Genomic DNA, 16,339 nt, shown 5'->3' with positions numbered 1-16,339 from the left:
GTTATTGTTATGTGTTACTTTTTTATTTTACTTAGTAAATATTTTCTTAACTCTTTCTTGAACTGCACTGTTGGTTGAGGGCTTGTATAATTAAGCATTTCACCTGTTGTAATCGGCGCATGTGACAAATAAAATTGGATTTGATTTAGACCTGGGACACCATGTTGTGCAAAACAGAAAAACAGCAGTCTCCAAACCTCGCAGGGTAAGAGTTGAGTGCCCTGGTATGGTTTGAAAACAGCCTGACTCTAAAAAAATAACTCTGCCCCTTTAAGAGCAGCAGAGCAGGGATGAGTTGAGTGTGGATGCCATTTTGCACATGGTGACGAAGTCTCTCCTACTCTTTACGCAAGCTACACAACGTTTACCTTTCGTCAAGACAAAGAGGAGTAAGCACACTCAGGTGAGTAAAGAGAGAAACAGAGATTTACCTGGACGTGTGGAATTCTGCCATAATCACTGCACTTCCTGTTTTTCCTCCCGTGTTCCACTTTTGGGGGGGAATCCTGTTTCCATCCCGCACAATCGCCAATATACCATAAAAGAAGAAGAAGATATAGACGGTCCATGAATCAGCATATGTGAACCTGTGGCTCAGCTGGTAGAGAAACGCACTTGCAATGCCAGGGTTCTGGGTTCAATTCCTACGGGGGACCAGTACAGGAAGAAGTACAAAAATGTATCCACTAACTACTGTAAGTTGCTCTGAATAAAAGTGTCTGCTAAATTACTCAAATGTAATGTCAAAATGATTCTGTTGGAAACAACGGGTGGATGTCTTGGAACCAGTCTCCTGTTCTTATAGATGGGTCAGATGTCAATGTCAGGAAATCAATTTGCACGCTTCAATGGGGCAGAAGTCTGAGTAGTTGTGACCCTGGATGGCCAGATAGCTACCAACAATGACAAGGAACTGCCATGTGGGGAATCGTAAGTAGCTAGTTTCATCTTGTTCTTGATACCATGTCTTGGTGTTTTGACTGATTATGTCAATGATAATATGGGTAAAATGCTCTAGCTAGCTAACCAACAACTGTAATGATGTATTTGAGAGAAAGTGCTCATTCTGCTAATTTATTTGTTTTCAATAAACATTGGAGACAAAATATAGTTTACATGTTGTCAACTATCTAAGCCAACCCCATCTGTTTTGCCCCATAGTTGCGCACAAGTTTGTTATCAAAACAAATCAAATCAAGTTTATTTTATATAGCCCTTCGTACATCAGCTAATATCTCGAAGTGCTGTACAGAAACCCAGCCTAAAACCCCAAACAGCAAGCAATGCAGGTGTAGAAGCACGTTGGCTGGGAAAAACTCCCTAGAAAGGCCAAAACCTAGGAAGAAACCTAGAGAGGAACCAGGCTATGAGGGGTGGCCAGTCCTCTTCTGGCTGTGCCGGGTGGAGATTATAACAGAACATGGCCAAGATGTTCAAAATGTTCATAAATGACCAGCATGGTCAAATAATAATCAGGAATAAATGTCAGTTGGCTTTTCATAGCCAATCATTAAGAGTTGAAAACAGCAGGTCTGGGACAGGTAGCACGTCCGGTGGACAGGTCAGGGTTCCATAACCGCAGGCAGAACAGTTGAAACTGGAACAGCAGCAAGGCCAGGTGCACTGGGGACAGCAAGGAGTCATCATGCCCGGTAGTCCTGACGCATGATCCTAGGGCTCAGGTCCTCCGAGAGAGAGAAAGAAAGAGAGAAGGAGAGAATTAGAGAGAGCATACTTAAATTCACACAGGACACTGGATAAGACAGGAGAAGTACTCCAGATATAACCAACTGACCCTAGCCCCCCGACACATAAACTACTGCAGCATAAATACTGGAGGCTGAGACAGGAGGGGTCAGGAGACACTGTGGCCCTATCCGATGATACCCCCGGACAGGGCCAAACAGGAAGGATATAACCCCACCCACTTTGCCAAAGCACAGCCCCCGCACCACTAGAGGGATATCTTCAACCACCAACTTACAATCCTGAGACAAGGCCGAGTATAGCCCACAAAGATTAGTTAGTTGTTATGTTAATAAACAACTAACTAATCTATTATATGTCAGTGATTCAGCCCCATTCAGCAATATGGCGCGCTTCAAATTCAAATACTTGCGGCTTCATGCACCATTGGGTATTTTCCATATGAATAGATGGATGACGTCAGTGCTATCACTATCTACAGGTTTTAATGTCTATGGCCTCAAACTCAACTCTGGACATCAAAGCCAGTTCCACTGCATTTTTTTTATTGTTCCCCTCTAATCAGGGACCAACAACCTCTCCCTCAATGTGCGCAAGACAAAGGAGATGATTATGGAATACAGGAAAAGGAGGGCCGAATAGGCCCTCATTTACATCGACAGGGCTTCAAGTCAAGAGTTTCAAGTTCCTTGGTGTCCACATCACCAACAAACTATCTGGGTCCAAACACACCAAGACAGTCGTGAAGAGGGCACCACAACACCTTTTCCCCCTCAGGAGACTAAAACGATTTGGCATGGGTCCTCAGATCCTCAAAAAGTTCTACAACTGCACCATCGAGAGCATCCTGACTAGTTGCATCACCACCTGGTATGGCAACTGCTCAGTATCTGACTGCAAGTCACTAGAGAGGGTAGTGCGTTTGGCCCAATACATCACTGGCACCAAGCTTCCTGTCATCCAGGACCTATATACAAGGCGATGTCAGATGAAGGCCCAAAAAATTGTCAAACACTGCAGTCATCCAAGTCATAGACTGTTCTCTCTGCTAACGCACGGGAAGCGGTATCGGAGGTCCAAAAGGCTCATGAACAGCTTCTACCCCCAAGCTATAAGGCTGCTGAACTTTTAATTTAATGGCCACCCGGACTATTTTCATTTCCCCCCCCTCTCTTTTGTTTTTACACTGCTGCTACATCTATCACCACAGTGTAAATGCTAAATTGTAATTATTTTGCCTCTATGGCCTATTTATTGCCTTACCTCCCTACTCTTCTACATTTGCACACACTGTACGTAGATTTTTCTATTGTGTTATTAACTGTACGTTTGTTTATGGGTAACTCTGTGTTGTTGTTTTTTTGTCGGTCGCAGTTGTAAATGAGAACTTGTTCTCAACTGGCCTACCTGGTTAAATAAAGGTGAAATCAAAAAAATACTCGCTGTTTATCAGCTTACCATTCATTACCCCTACATACATGTACAAATTACCTCGACTAACCTGTATCCCTGCACATTTAATCTGTACCGGTGCCCCCTGTATATAGCCTCGTTATTGTTATGTGTTACTTTTTTATTTTACTTAGTAAATATTTTCTTAACTCTTTCTTGAACTGCACTGTTGGTTGAGGGCTTGTATAATTAAGCATTTCACCTGTTGTAATCGGCGCATGTGACAAATAAAATTGGATTTGATTTAGACCTGGGACACCATGTTGTGCAAAACAGAAAAACAGCAGTCTCCAAACCTCGCAGGGTAAGAGTTGAGTGCCCTGGTATGGTTTGAAAACAGCCTGACTCTAAAAAAATAACTCTGCCCCTTTAAGAGCAGCAGAGCAGGGATGAGTTGAGTGTGGATGCCATTTTGCACATGGTGACGAAGTCTCTCCTACTCTTTACGCAAGCTACACAACGTTTACCTTTCGTCAAGACAAAGAGGAGTAAGCACACTCAGGTGAGTAAAGAGAGAAACAGAGATTTACCTGGACGTGTGGAATTCTGCCATAATCACTGCACTTCCTGTTTTTCCTCCCGTGTTCCACTTTTGGAAAATTCTAATAACATATAGACGGCCTAGTATCAGTTAAAAAATCAACTTCTCCAAACCGTAATTGGGCAATCTGCAGGTTTTACATCCATGTTTTGACTTATAAATGAATAAGACATATTACTGATTATTGAATAATGTAATAAATGCCTGGTGAGCTTAGTTCAACTATCGTACTCCATCAGAACCCAATATGAGTTGTTTTACTCTAGCTGCTTTTAGCAACGCGGGTGTATTTACATACACAAGCGTTGCTTTCAATTGTATTGGGTTGCACAAAAACAGTCACCGGGCAGGACGGTTGGTCATTATTACCGGGCTATTTGATACAAAGGCTGCATTTCAAACTCAAAGTAGATAGCCCTCGGCCTAAAACCCTCAGCCCTTGGGGGAATACCCGTGGACAAATTTTGTCGTTGGTCCAAATTATGAGCCACGCAAGGGAAGTTTACAACGTAAGGCCCTCAGCCCTCGTTTTTAGTGAAGTTTGCGAGTGTACAATTATGTTCACTCCGGGCCTGAAACGCTCCATAATTAAATTCAAGATGATTGGACATCCGCTAGCGATGGGCATTCCAGCTCTTTTTGCTCCCAAACGGCTCTTTAAAAAAAATATGTTTTGTATTTTTTCAAGTCAAACAGTTTGCGATAGTTTGACCATGATTGGTGTTAAAACAATTATTATTAAATTAAATCATACTCTATCTTAACCACAATGTATTTAAAAATGCATTGGTTTGTTATGAAAAAGTATATTTAAAGTATAACTTTTTAAAGTATATAAACAAAGTACATATAAATCTAACCATTCAAAATGAATACAATCTGAACAACATAATAATAGAATATTGCACCATATCAAAGAAAAATAAATAACAATTTGCTAAACTGCAGCATCCCACTTAAAACATTAAACTGGTCCCTCTTTTCTCTCTTCGTTATTGCCATGTTATAACCAGCAGCACACAGTGACGCTGACCATATTTTGCTTTTATGAGAGATTTGCATTCAGTAATGAAAGCTGCCTCACTTTCGAGGGGCTGATGCGGTTTCTTCTCTCAGTAATTATTTGTCCCGTTTTCGAGAAGACCCTCTGAGGGAACAGATGTGGCCACTATGCAGAGTCTCCCTGTCATGACTTTAGTAAGCTGTGGGTAGACAGAGGCCTTGTTCTTCAACCAGCTCAGAGGATCTGCAGATCTTTGGAGAAGCTCCTCCAAATAGGATCGGACCTCCATTATGGCATCTGCTGAGGGATTCTTTCGTGCTGCATCCCCAGTTGCTCTCTTGTCAAACAGCATCCAAAAGCAGAGGTTTGTGGCACTACTGCTGGTGCTTCTGCTCCATCTGATCCCTCTTCTTCCTGTTGCCCTGGTGCCTGAGCCAGCTCTGCTGGGACTGTCCCTCCCTGCTGCTGAGGTTATTCTTTGAAGAGCCTCATCAATCGCTCTGGCATCACTGAAGGCTAACTTCTTAAACCTTGGGTCAATTGCAGCGGTTTCTAATAGCACGTGATTATTTTCCATTCTGTGGAACTTTCTGTCCATTGATGAACATAGGGTGTCCATCAACTCTGTCACATGTCCTGTGGTTACATTTGCTTCTCTCTGGCGGCTGGCTGTGATTCGCTGCAGACCCTTACACAGGAGTATCATTTTTGAGGCTGTCACATAGCTGAAAAGAGAGAACAGTAACTTATTAGTTCAGGTTCATGTTTTGTCTACTGATACTACATTCTCATCTACTGCTCATATACATATATACATATATAATACTGGATTAAATAATGATGTGGTAATAACTGCTTACTGTACCTCTCTCCTGATCTCCACAGTGACCTGCTCAAAAGGTTCCAGGACTCTGCACACCTCTTTCCTCCATCTCCCATTCCTCTTGGGTTAGAGCATCAACAGGGGTATTGACAATGGCCAGGGTAGAGATGATGGCATCCTTTGACTCAAAAAACCGCTTCAACATATAAAATGTTCAGCCTCCCGGGTGGCGCACTGCATCGCAGTGCTAGCTGTGCCATCAGAGATTCTGGGTTCGCGCTCATGCTCTGTCGCAGCCGGCCATGACCGGGAGGCCCATGGGGCAGCACACAATTGGCCCAGCGACGTCTGGGTTAGGGAGGGTTTGGCCGGCAGGGATATCCTTGTCTCATCGCACACTAGCGACTCCTGTGGCGGGCCGGGCGCAGTGCACACTGACACGGTCGCAAGGTGTCGCAAGGTGTACGGTGTTTCCTCCGACACATTGGTGCGGCTGGTTTCCGGGTTGGATGTGCATTGTGTCAAGAAGCAGCGCGGCTTGGTTGGGTTGTGTTTCGGAGGACGCACGGCTCTCGACCTTCGCCTCTCCTGAGGCCGTACGGGAGTTGCAGCGATGAGACAAGACAGTAACTACTACCAAATGGATTCCACGAAATAAGGGAGAAAAGGGGGTGAAACATTTTTTTTTAAACATATAAAATGTTGAATTCCACCTTGTAGTCTTGTTTAGGCCTCAGCTCAGGCATCCCCATCGGGCGTTGTGTAGACTTTAGTTTTTCAGCACCTACTGTGCTCCTGTTAAAGTATTCCACATCTGCTTTCACTTTGTCCAGTGGGCTTCATCACCTTCAGAGCATCTCTTACTATCAGGTTGATTATGTGGGCAAGACATGGATGATGGGTCCATTTTAACATTTTCATGTCTTTGGTTATGTTAGCTAACACAACAGACCACTTTTCCATCTACTTGCCATTCTCTGGCCACTTTCAACAGTTCCTCTGCCAAGTTCTCTGAGGTGTGTCTGTCGCTGAACTCAAGGCAGTCCAGAAGACAGCTAGACATCGAAAAATCTTCAATGAAGTGACATGTAAGAAGTGGTTACCCTTGATGTCCAGCAGTCAGTGGTAAGGCAAACTGCAGTAGCCTGTGTGGTCTCCTACTGTTTTGGAATAAGTGATTTTGAAAGGGTTTTCCTGCTTGAAATTGTGTACATTGGATTTAGACTATTGCTATGATTTCTAAAACCTCTGTCCTCCATGATCAAAAATTGCTGGAAATCGGTGGCAATCGTTTTAGCCAATGCAATATCAATTTGGCCTTGTTTTGCTACTGACATAAACTTTGGCATAAACTGGTCCATAGAAGACTGCGTTGCTGTGGGTCGTTGAGTAGGCCTACTTGGCTGAGTGGATTTAACTCCACGTGTGGAGGTGCCAGCTCTAACACTATCCCTAGCAGGCCCACTAGTTTCTCGTAGCTCCGCTACAGCTAGCTTCACAGTTGGGTGCACAGTTCGCATATGCCGGTGTAGGTTGTGCGAAGAACCGTCTTTATATGAGATTTAGGTTTTGGCAAATTCTACACTGTGCTCTAACATTGTCTACATTATTAACCTGTCTGGGAACGGGGTTCCGCTAGCAGAACCCCGTTCCGCTAGCGAAACCCCTCGCCAACAGCCAATGAAATTGCAGGGCGCCAAATTCAATCAACAGAAATCTCATAATTCAAGTTTCTCAAACATACAAGTATTAGACACCATTTTAAAGATAAACTTCTCGTTAATCCAACCGCAGTGTCCAATTTCAAAAGGCTTTTCGGCGAAAGCACATCATTATGTTAGGTCAGCAACTAGCCACAGAAAGCATACAGCCATTTTCAAACCAAAGAGAGGAGTCACAAAAAGCAGAAATAGAGATAAAATGAATCACTAACCTTTGATATTCTTCATCAGATGACACTCCCGGGACAACATGTTACACAATACATGTATGTTTTGTTCGATCGAGTTCATATTTATATCCAAAAACCTCAGTTTACATTTGGCTTTGCCTCCAAAACATCCTGTGAATTTGCACAGAGCCACATCAATTTACAGAAATACTCATAATAAACTTTGATAAAAGATACAAGTATTATGCATAGAATTATAGATATACTTGTCCTTAATGCAACCTCTTTATCAGATTTCAAAAAAGCTTTATGGAAAAAGCAAACCATGCAATAATCTGAGTACGGCGCTCAGAGACCAAAACAAGCCAAACATATACCCGCCATGTTGCGGAATCAACAGAAGTCAGAAATAGCATTAAAAATATTCACTTACCTTTGATGATCTTCATCAGAATGCACTCCCAGGAATCCCAGTTCCACAATAAATGTTTGTTTAGTTCGATAAAGTCCATTTATGTCCAAATACCTCCTTGTTGTTCGTGCCTTGACAAAACCAAATTCATGACGCGCGATCACTAGGTCCAGACGAAAAGTCAAAAAGTTTTGTTACAGTCCGTGGAAACATGTCAAACGATGTATAGAATCAATCTTTAGGATGTTTTTAACATAAATCTTTAATAATGTTCCAACCGGAGAATTCCTTTGTCTTTAGAATTGCAATGGAACGCAGGTCGCTCTCACATGAACGCACGTGGTCAGCTCATGCCTCTCTGGCAGACCTCTGACTCATTCAGCTCCCATTCCCCCCTCCTTTACAGTAGAAGCATCAAACAAGGTTCTAAAGACTGTTGACATCTAGTGGAAGCCTTAGGAAGTGCAATATGACCCCATAGACACTGTATATTCGATAGACGATGAGTTGAAAAACTACAAACCTCAGATTTCCCACTTCCTGGTTGGATTTTTCTCAGGTTTTCGCCTGCCATATGAGTTATGTTATACTCATAGACATCATTCAAACAGTTTTAGAAACTTCAGAGTGTTTTCTATCCAAATATACTAACAATATGCATATATTAGCAACTGGGTCTGAGTAGCAGGCAGTTTACTCTGGGCATGCTTTTCATCCAAAAGTGAAAATGCTGCCCCCTATCCCAAAGAAGTTCAAATGCATCCAAATGCTACTGTGCTTCCTACTCATTTCCAGCTGTTGTTTTCACAGCTGTCCTTCCTCTCTCTCTTCGGCTGCTAAGTGTTTGACTGTGAGTGAGTTGGCTCGGCACTCCCTCACGCATCTTTGGTTCATTGGTTGAAGCTGCGTGTCTGATTGACAGGAACAACAGGTGAGGCTGTTAGTCTGAGCAGACAATCAGAACGAATGTGTGTGCGCTTGAGCATTTAGGCCTATATTGTTTTGTTTATTTTTTTGTTCTTTAAGTTAGTTCATTCTATTCATTTCAATCTTTTGATTATTCGTATCTTAATTTTTCATATTTTTATAAATAGATTCGGGTCTTCTGATATGCGAGCAGGCTCCCAAGTTTCACCTACAAGAGCTGGTTCTTACACGGAACCCAAACCGGCTGCGCACGTGCGCCATCGTGCATACATTTATTTTGTCCCCCTACACCAAAAGCGATCACGTCACGCAGGTTAAAATATCAAAACAAACTCTAAACCAATTGCGTTAATTTGGGAACAGGTCAAAAAGCATTAAACATTTATGGCAATTTAGCTAGTTAGCTTGCACTTGCTAGCTAATTTGGCCTATTTAGCTAGCTTGCTGTTGCTAGCTAATTTGTCCTGGGATATAAACCATTGAGTTGTTATTTCACCTGAAATGCACAAGGTCCTCTACTCCGACAATTTATCCACATATAAAACGGTCAACCGAATCATTTCTAGTCATCTTTCCTCCTTCCAGGCTTTTTCATCTTTGAACTTATATGGTGATTGGCATTTAAACTTTCATAGTATTACTACACCGACCGGCAACACAGTTCATCTTTCAATCACCCACGTGGGTATATCCAATGAGGAGATGGCACATGGGTACCTGCTTCTATAAACCAATGAGGAGATGGGAGAGGCAGGACTTGCAGCGCGATCTGCATCAGAAATAGAAAGGAGTTCTATTTTAGCCCTTGGCAACGCAGACGCTCGCGAGCAGTGTGGGTGCAATTGAATAACATAGATTTCAAAATTTATTTTGCAACGTGCGCGAGCGGTGTGGTTAGCCTATTAGAGCTGACTCGTTCGCGAAAGACCCATCACTAACATCCGCTAAGAAAAGTCTGCCAAAACTTAACTTAAAACCTCAACGTCAATATGGAGTCAACATACAAGTGTAAGTAAAAACGAATGTAAATAAGTTAGAAATTTGGCTACTAATGCACAAATACGTCTCATAAAAGTAATGATGTTTTTGTTTGGTTAGCTTTTGGAAATTGTAGAAATAAAACATTTTCCTTTAGAAGTTGCTAGGCAGGCTAACATTAGTTAGCTAATTAATTTGCTAGCTATCATACAGTAGGTGTATATTAATAATTATAAAGTTAATATAATTAGACATGTAATCATAATTGACTGTAGCACATATAAAGCACCCACAAGCTACCGGTGGCTGAAAACACAATCATCGCGGGATGAACGAGTGACGAATTTCCAGCCAAGGGTGGTCAATTTAAAAATCCTTCCTCCCTCGCCCTGCAAGTGTATACTCGTCAGATGTCATGATACATCATCAGAAGTGTCCACTTCATTTGAGGGTTGAGGGGATAGTGTGTGTCAGCCGAAGGCTGTTTCAAACTCATAAAAGACATCCTCCTCCATTTACTCTCACCTTACGCCCTTGGGGGAATCCCCGCGGCCATCTTTATCGCTGGTCCAAATGATTAGTCAAGCAAGGGAAGTTGGCAACATAAGCCCCTCGGCCTTCGTTTTTGATCAAATTTGCGAGTGTACAATTATGTTCCCTCCGGGCCTGAAACGCCCCATAATTCAATTCATGCATGCATCCGCTAAGACATGTCAGCCAAAACTTAAAACCAACATTTTATATGGAGAAGTCAACATACAAGTGTAAGCAAAAACAAATGTAAATAAGTTAAATTGTGCTACTAATGCACATGACGGCTCAAACACGTATCATAAAAGTAATGATTTTGTTTGGTTAGCTTTTGGAAACGTTAACTTGCTCACATAACTTTCCCTGACATCACACTTACACATTGTAATTGTCGATTTACTTGATATAGTAGGGTGGCTAACATTCGATGTCTGGGGATGCGTTGTCCAAGATATTAAATGCAATCATAATTGACTGTTGTGCATATAAGGCACAAATGATAGTTCCAGGATGACTGAAAACACAACCGTGGGATGAACGAGTGACACATTTCCGGGCAAGAGCGGTCATTTTTAAATGTATTAATTGTTCCCATGCCCTGCAAATGTCAACTCGTCAGACTTCATCAGAGGTGTCCACTGAATTTGAGTGCTGAAGGGAGAGGGTATGTCTGTTAAGTGTTTGGAATGCAGCCAAAATATCTAAAGGATCATATGATTAAACAGATTTTCCAAACTTGGGTCTGTTGTAGACCCACTTCCTCTCTGCTTAGCTCATGTAAAAATAGAAGTCCTACTTCTATAAAAATAATTAACTTTTCGGGACTTTCATTTTGACATGAGCTAAGCAGAGAGGAAGTAGGTCTACAACAGACTAAATCAAATTGTATTTGTCACATGTGCCGAATACAACAGGTGTAGACCTTACAGTGAAATGCTTAATTACAAGCCCTTAACCAACAATGCAGTTGAAAAAATAAAAAATACCTTAACAATAAGAAATAAGAGTAACAAATTATTAAAGAGCAGCAGTAAAATAACAATAGCGAGGCTATATACAGGGAGTACCGGTACAGAGTCTATGTCCGGGGGCACCGGTTAGTCGGTTAACCTACATTTGGGAAGTCTGTTTGATAATACGATCGTTTAGATATTTTGTCTCAAATTCTCCCTGTATAATGACCAACCGTACTGCCCTCCGGCACATTAAGTTAAACTGGAATTGTATTTAACTTCTGGCTTCCCGCGGGCTGTTTTGTGCAAGCCAAAACAATTGAATGCAATGCTAGTGTATGTAAATACACCCGAGTTGCTAAAATTGACTAGTTTTACCCCAGTGTATATAAACAATGTAAACACGCACTATATAGCCTCATAACATGGTTAAAACTATCATTTTGACATCATGGACAGTCAGTCCTTGCATCCATAGCTCTGTCAATTAATTTGACAGTGGTTAGATAATGTATTTCACCAGCCCCATCTCTCAGCTTTTTAGTGAAACAGTGGCGGGGAAAATGCTTTGTTATGGTTTCAACTGCTAATTGCCGCTTTAAAGGGGAAATCTGAGATTGAAACAGCAGAAAAGCGGTTACCATTACACTTTTTGTGGGCTGGACAAATGTAACCATTGTCATCAAAATAATTTTTTCAAGCTCTATTTATTTGTATGTTATTTTTTATTTTATTTTTTATTTTTTACAATTTACGTTGTTTACAAACAATGGAGTAAAACAAGTTAATATTTTGTGTTTTGTTGCGGTAAGACAGTTGAACTAAGCTCATGAGGCATTGGCCCATGGCTATCTATAGTTATTTTAAATCTGATTGCCCCATTTAATACATAGTTAGAAAGTTGATTGCATGTACCTGGGTAATAGTACAATAGACTCTTTTGTTAACCTCTTCTCTTTATGATAAAAACTTTGTCTATCTCTAAAAATTGTGTAAAAAATGTCAATTGTTTTGATATCACTACAAAAATGGTCTTACATCTAACAATACATTTAGTATTCAGAAAGTGAATTACTGTATAACGCTGACTCATTATAGGATGTGAATTAGTGTATAACGCTGACTCATTCCAGGAAGTGAATTACTGTATACCGCTGACTCATTCCAGGAAGTGAATTACTGTATAACGCTGACTCGTTCTAGTAAGTATTTTTATAGTTGTTATTTTGTGTTCCAGAAATGGCGTCCTCTAGCCGTCTCATGTCTGAAGTTCAGTTCCAGTGCTCTATCTGTCTGGATGTGTTCACTGAGCCTGTCTCCACTCCATGTGGACACAACTTCTGCGAGGCCTGTATCAGCGGATACTGGGATACCACTGACCTGTGCCAGTGTCCACTGTGCAAGCATAAATTCAACAGAAGACTTCAGCTAAAAACCAACACAACACTCAGGGATGTTGCAGATTATTTTAAGCGGAAGAGAGCGGGAGACCTAGATGAGTCCCTCCCTTCGCTTAGAGAAATGGTCTGTGATGTTTGCACTGGAAAACGGTGTAAGGCTCTGAAGTCCTGCCTGGAGTGTCAAACCTCTTTCTGTGAGACTCACCTGCAGCCTCATCAGAGAGTCACCGGCCTGAAAAGGCACAAGCTAATAGACCCCGTGGAGAACCTGGAAGACAGGATGTGTAAGAAGCATGACAGACTGCTGGAGCTGTTCTGTAGGACCGACCAGACGTGTGTGTGTCAGTTCTGCATTGAGACAGACCACAAGAATCACCACACCGTCCCTCTAGAAGAAGAGTGTGGAGAGAGGAAGGTTCAGCTGTGGAAGACGAAGCAACAGATACGGCAGATGATCAGGGAACAACTAGAGAATGTTCAGAATGTCAAACACTCAGTAGAGCTCAGCAAGAGAGATACACAGTGCGAGATGGCCGACAGCCTGCAGGTCTTCAGTGATCTGATTGATTCCATTGAGGAACGCAAGGCTGAGTTCATTGAGGAGGTTGAGAAGAAGCAGAAAGCAGCAGAGAATCGGGCTGAAGGGTTTATTAAAGAGCTGGAGCAGGAAATCACTGACCTACGTAGGAGACACACTGAGTTGGAACAGCTCTCACACACTGAGGACCACCTCCACCTCCTCCAGACCTTCCCATCCCTGTGTACCCCTCCAAACATCAAGGACTGGTCTGAGATCAGTGTTTACAGTGAGACGTGTGTGGGGAATGTGGGGAGAGTTTTGATAAATTCCTTGTCTAGGCTGGAGACGATTGTGAGATTCTTTTCTGAAAGATGCACTAAAGCAGTGGCGCACTTTCATGACATCAATCTGAAGAAGATGCAGCAGTATGCTGTGGATGTGATTCTGGACCCTGATACAGCATATGAAAGGGTTGTCGTATCCAAGGACAGGAAACGGGTGAGAAAGGGAGTTAGAAGAATGAATCTCCCTGACAACCCAGGTAGGTTTCTTTGGAGTCGCTCTGTCTTGGGAAAACGGGGCTACTCCTCTGGAAAATTCTACTATGAGGTGCAGGTGAAGGGGAGGGTTTCCTGGAAGTTAGGAGTGGCCAGAGAGTCCATCGAGAGGACTGGGTTGTGTTCACTGAGCCCTAAGAATGGATTCTGGACTGTGGAACTCAGGAAAGGGGATAGGTGTCGGGCCAACAACTCTCCTTCTCTAACTCTCTTCATTGAGAAGCCCCAGAAAGTGGGGGTGTTTGTGGATTTTGAGGGGGGTCGGATCTCCTTCTATAATGTGGAGGCCACGTCTCATATCTACTCTTTCATTGGCTGCACCTTCACTGAAAAACTCTATCCATACCTTAACCTTGGTGGTTTTGATTTTGGAGTTCAAACGTCTGCTCCATTGGTCATTACTCCAATCAATCATTTACACAGACTTAATCAGAGTCCAATAAGGCCATAGAGGTTTAAGCAACACAGAATCGGCAATGTAACATATTACCAACCTGACGACGCTGAAAACGAAACTTGTTTGTTAATGTAAAATATAAATAAGTGCTTAAGCCTGTCTTCTCTTGTGATTTCTACACTTGTTTTTGAATACCACTTGTTCCTGCCAGCACCTGGATCTAGATGCACGGCTGTGCACTGTTTTGTTTTTGCACTGCAATTAAAATGACTGAACATTATATTGAACACCAATGAGTAGTCAGTCTACCCACTTTCAAATTCAACTGTAAGTAAGCCTTAAACAGACTATTGAATCGTCAGAAATTAGTGTCTCAGTCCCAATCATGAACTAGGTTTCCATCCAATTGGTGAAAGATTTTCATGCAAATATATTCTAGAATCTGCATATAGAAAATATGCACATTTTCACACCAGTGGAATGTTTCCACCTAACTGACTTGTTGCAGATCAAAATCAGTGCATGATGACAGTGCACACAAAATGTACTTTTTTTTGCTTAAGTTTTCATATACCGAATAAAAATCTAAAGTTCAATGTGTTTCCATCACATTTTCAGCTCCACTGATTTAAATAGCGTTAAAGGTGCCTGCTCTGGTCTTGACACGTTCGCTCTAGCCACCCGCTGGCAGATACTGTGTGAGGAGTCTAGTCTACATGACAGATACTGTGTGGGGAGGCTAGTCTACATGACAGATACTGTGTGTGGAGTCTACATGACAGATACTGTGCGGGGAGGCTAGTCTACATGACAGATACTGTGCGGGGAGGCTAGTCTACATGACAGATACTGTGTGGGGAGGCTAGTCTACATGACAGATACTGTGTGGGGAGGCTAGTCTACATGACAGATACTGTGTGGGGAGGCTAGTCTACATGACAGATACTGTGTGGGGAGGCTAGTCTACATGACAGATACTGTGTGGGGAGGCTAGTCTACATGACAGATACTGTGTGAGGAGTCTAGTCTACATGACAGATACTGTGTGGGGAGGCTAGTCTACATGACAGATACTGTGTGGGGAGGCTAGTCTACATGACAGATACTGTGTGTGGAGTCTACATGACAGATACTGTGTGGGGAGGCTAGTCTACATGACAGATACTGTGTGGGGAGGCTAGTCTACATGACAGATACTGTGCAGGGAGGCTAGTCTACATGACAGATACTGTGTGTGGAGGCTAGTCTACATGACAGATACTGTGTGGGGAGGCTAGTCTACATGACAGATACTGTGTGGGGAGTCTAGTCTACATGACAGATACTGTGTGGGGAGGCTAGTCTACATGACAGATACTGTGTGGGGAGTCTACATGACAGATACTGTGTGGGGAGGCTAGTCTACATGACAGATACTGTGTGGGGAGTCTACATGACAGATACTGTGCGGGGAGGCTAGTCTACATGACAGATACTGTGTGGGGAGTCTACATGACAGATACTGTGTGGGGAGGCTAGTCTACATGACAGATACTGTGTGGGGAGGCTAGTCTACATGACAGATACTGTGTGGGGAGTCTACATGACAGGTACTGTGTGGGGAGTCTACATGACAGATACTGTGTGGGGAGTCTACATGACAGGTACTGTGTGGGGAGGCTAGTCTACATGACAGATACTGTGTGGGGAGGCTAGTCTACATGACAGATACTGTGTGGGGAGTCTACATGACAGATACTGTGTGGGGAGTCTACATGACAGGTACTGTGTGGGGAGTCTACATGACAGATACTGTGTGGGGAGTCTACATGACAGATACTGTGTGGGGAGTCTACATGACAGGTACTGTGTGGGGAGTCTACATGACAGGTACTGTGTGGGGAGTCTACATGACAGATACTGTGTGGGGAGTCTACATGACAGATACTGTGTGGGGAGTCTACATGACAGGTACTGTGTCTGGAGTTCCAAATTAAGCAGCAGCAGCTGAAAAGATGAGCTCCTACAAATATTGAAATTTAAATGTTTTTTTAGAGTAAAGTACATCGAAAAAAATCAAAAGAAAACTGCAAACTGAATAGGAGACCAAACAAGCAGCTAACAAAGAAGAAAGGCTTTTGAAAAAGTAACAATTTTTCATAAAATTATACCGTTTTCTTAGCTAGCTAAGTTGTTTACCTGTTGCTAGGCAGTTGCTAGGGACATTCCTGGAAGAAGCTAGCTAGCTAACAAGGAGTGTCTAGTTGG

The 16,339-nt window shown here is 42.5% G+C and overlaps 1 protein-coding gene across 3 annotated transcripts; it reads left to right on the top strand.

The window, feature by feature from the left end:
- The first annotated feature begins 385 nt into the window (after positions 1–385).
- Positions 386–14,682, top strand: LOC120046108 (E3 ubiquitin-protein ligase TRIM39-like). Of its 3 annotated transcripts, none has more exons than XM_038991067.1 (2): positions 386–403; positions 12,456–14,682. In XM_038991067.1, the coding sequence occupies exon 2, from the start codon at positions 12,458–12,460 to the stop codon at positions 14,144–14,146; it is 1,689 nt and encodes a 562-aa protein (XP_038846995.1). In that variant the 5' UTR covers positions 386–403; positions 12,456–12,457; the 3' UTR covers positions 14,147–14,682. The 3 variants fall into 3 exon arrangements, with proteins under 3 accessions (XP_038846995.1, XP_038846993.1, XP_038846994.1); XM_038991065.1 differs by lacking the exon at positions 386–403 and adding an exon at positions 3,558–3,661; XM_038991066.1 differs by lacking the exon at positions 386–403 and adding an exon at positions 8,715–8,760.
- The last annotated feature ends 1,657 nt before the right edge of the window (positions 14,683–16,339 follow it).

The sequence above is a fragment of the Salvelinus namaycush genome, chromosome 4 (assembly GCF_016432855.1).
Source record: "Salvelinus namaycush isolate Seneca chromosome 4, SaNama_1.0, whole genome shotgun sequence".
Classification (NCBI taxonomy): domain Eukaryota; kingdom Metazoa; phylum Chordata; class Actinopteri; order Salmoniformes; family Salmonidae; genus Salvelinus; species Salvelinus namaycush.
Note: the sequence above shows the minus strand (reverse complement) of the source record. Positions and strands in the feature narration are given on the sequence as shown.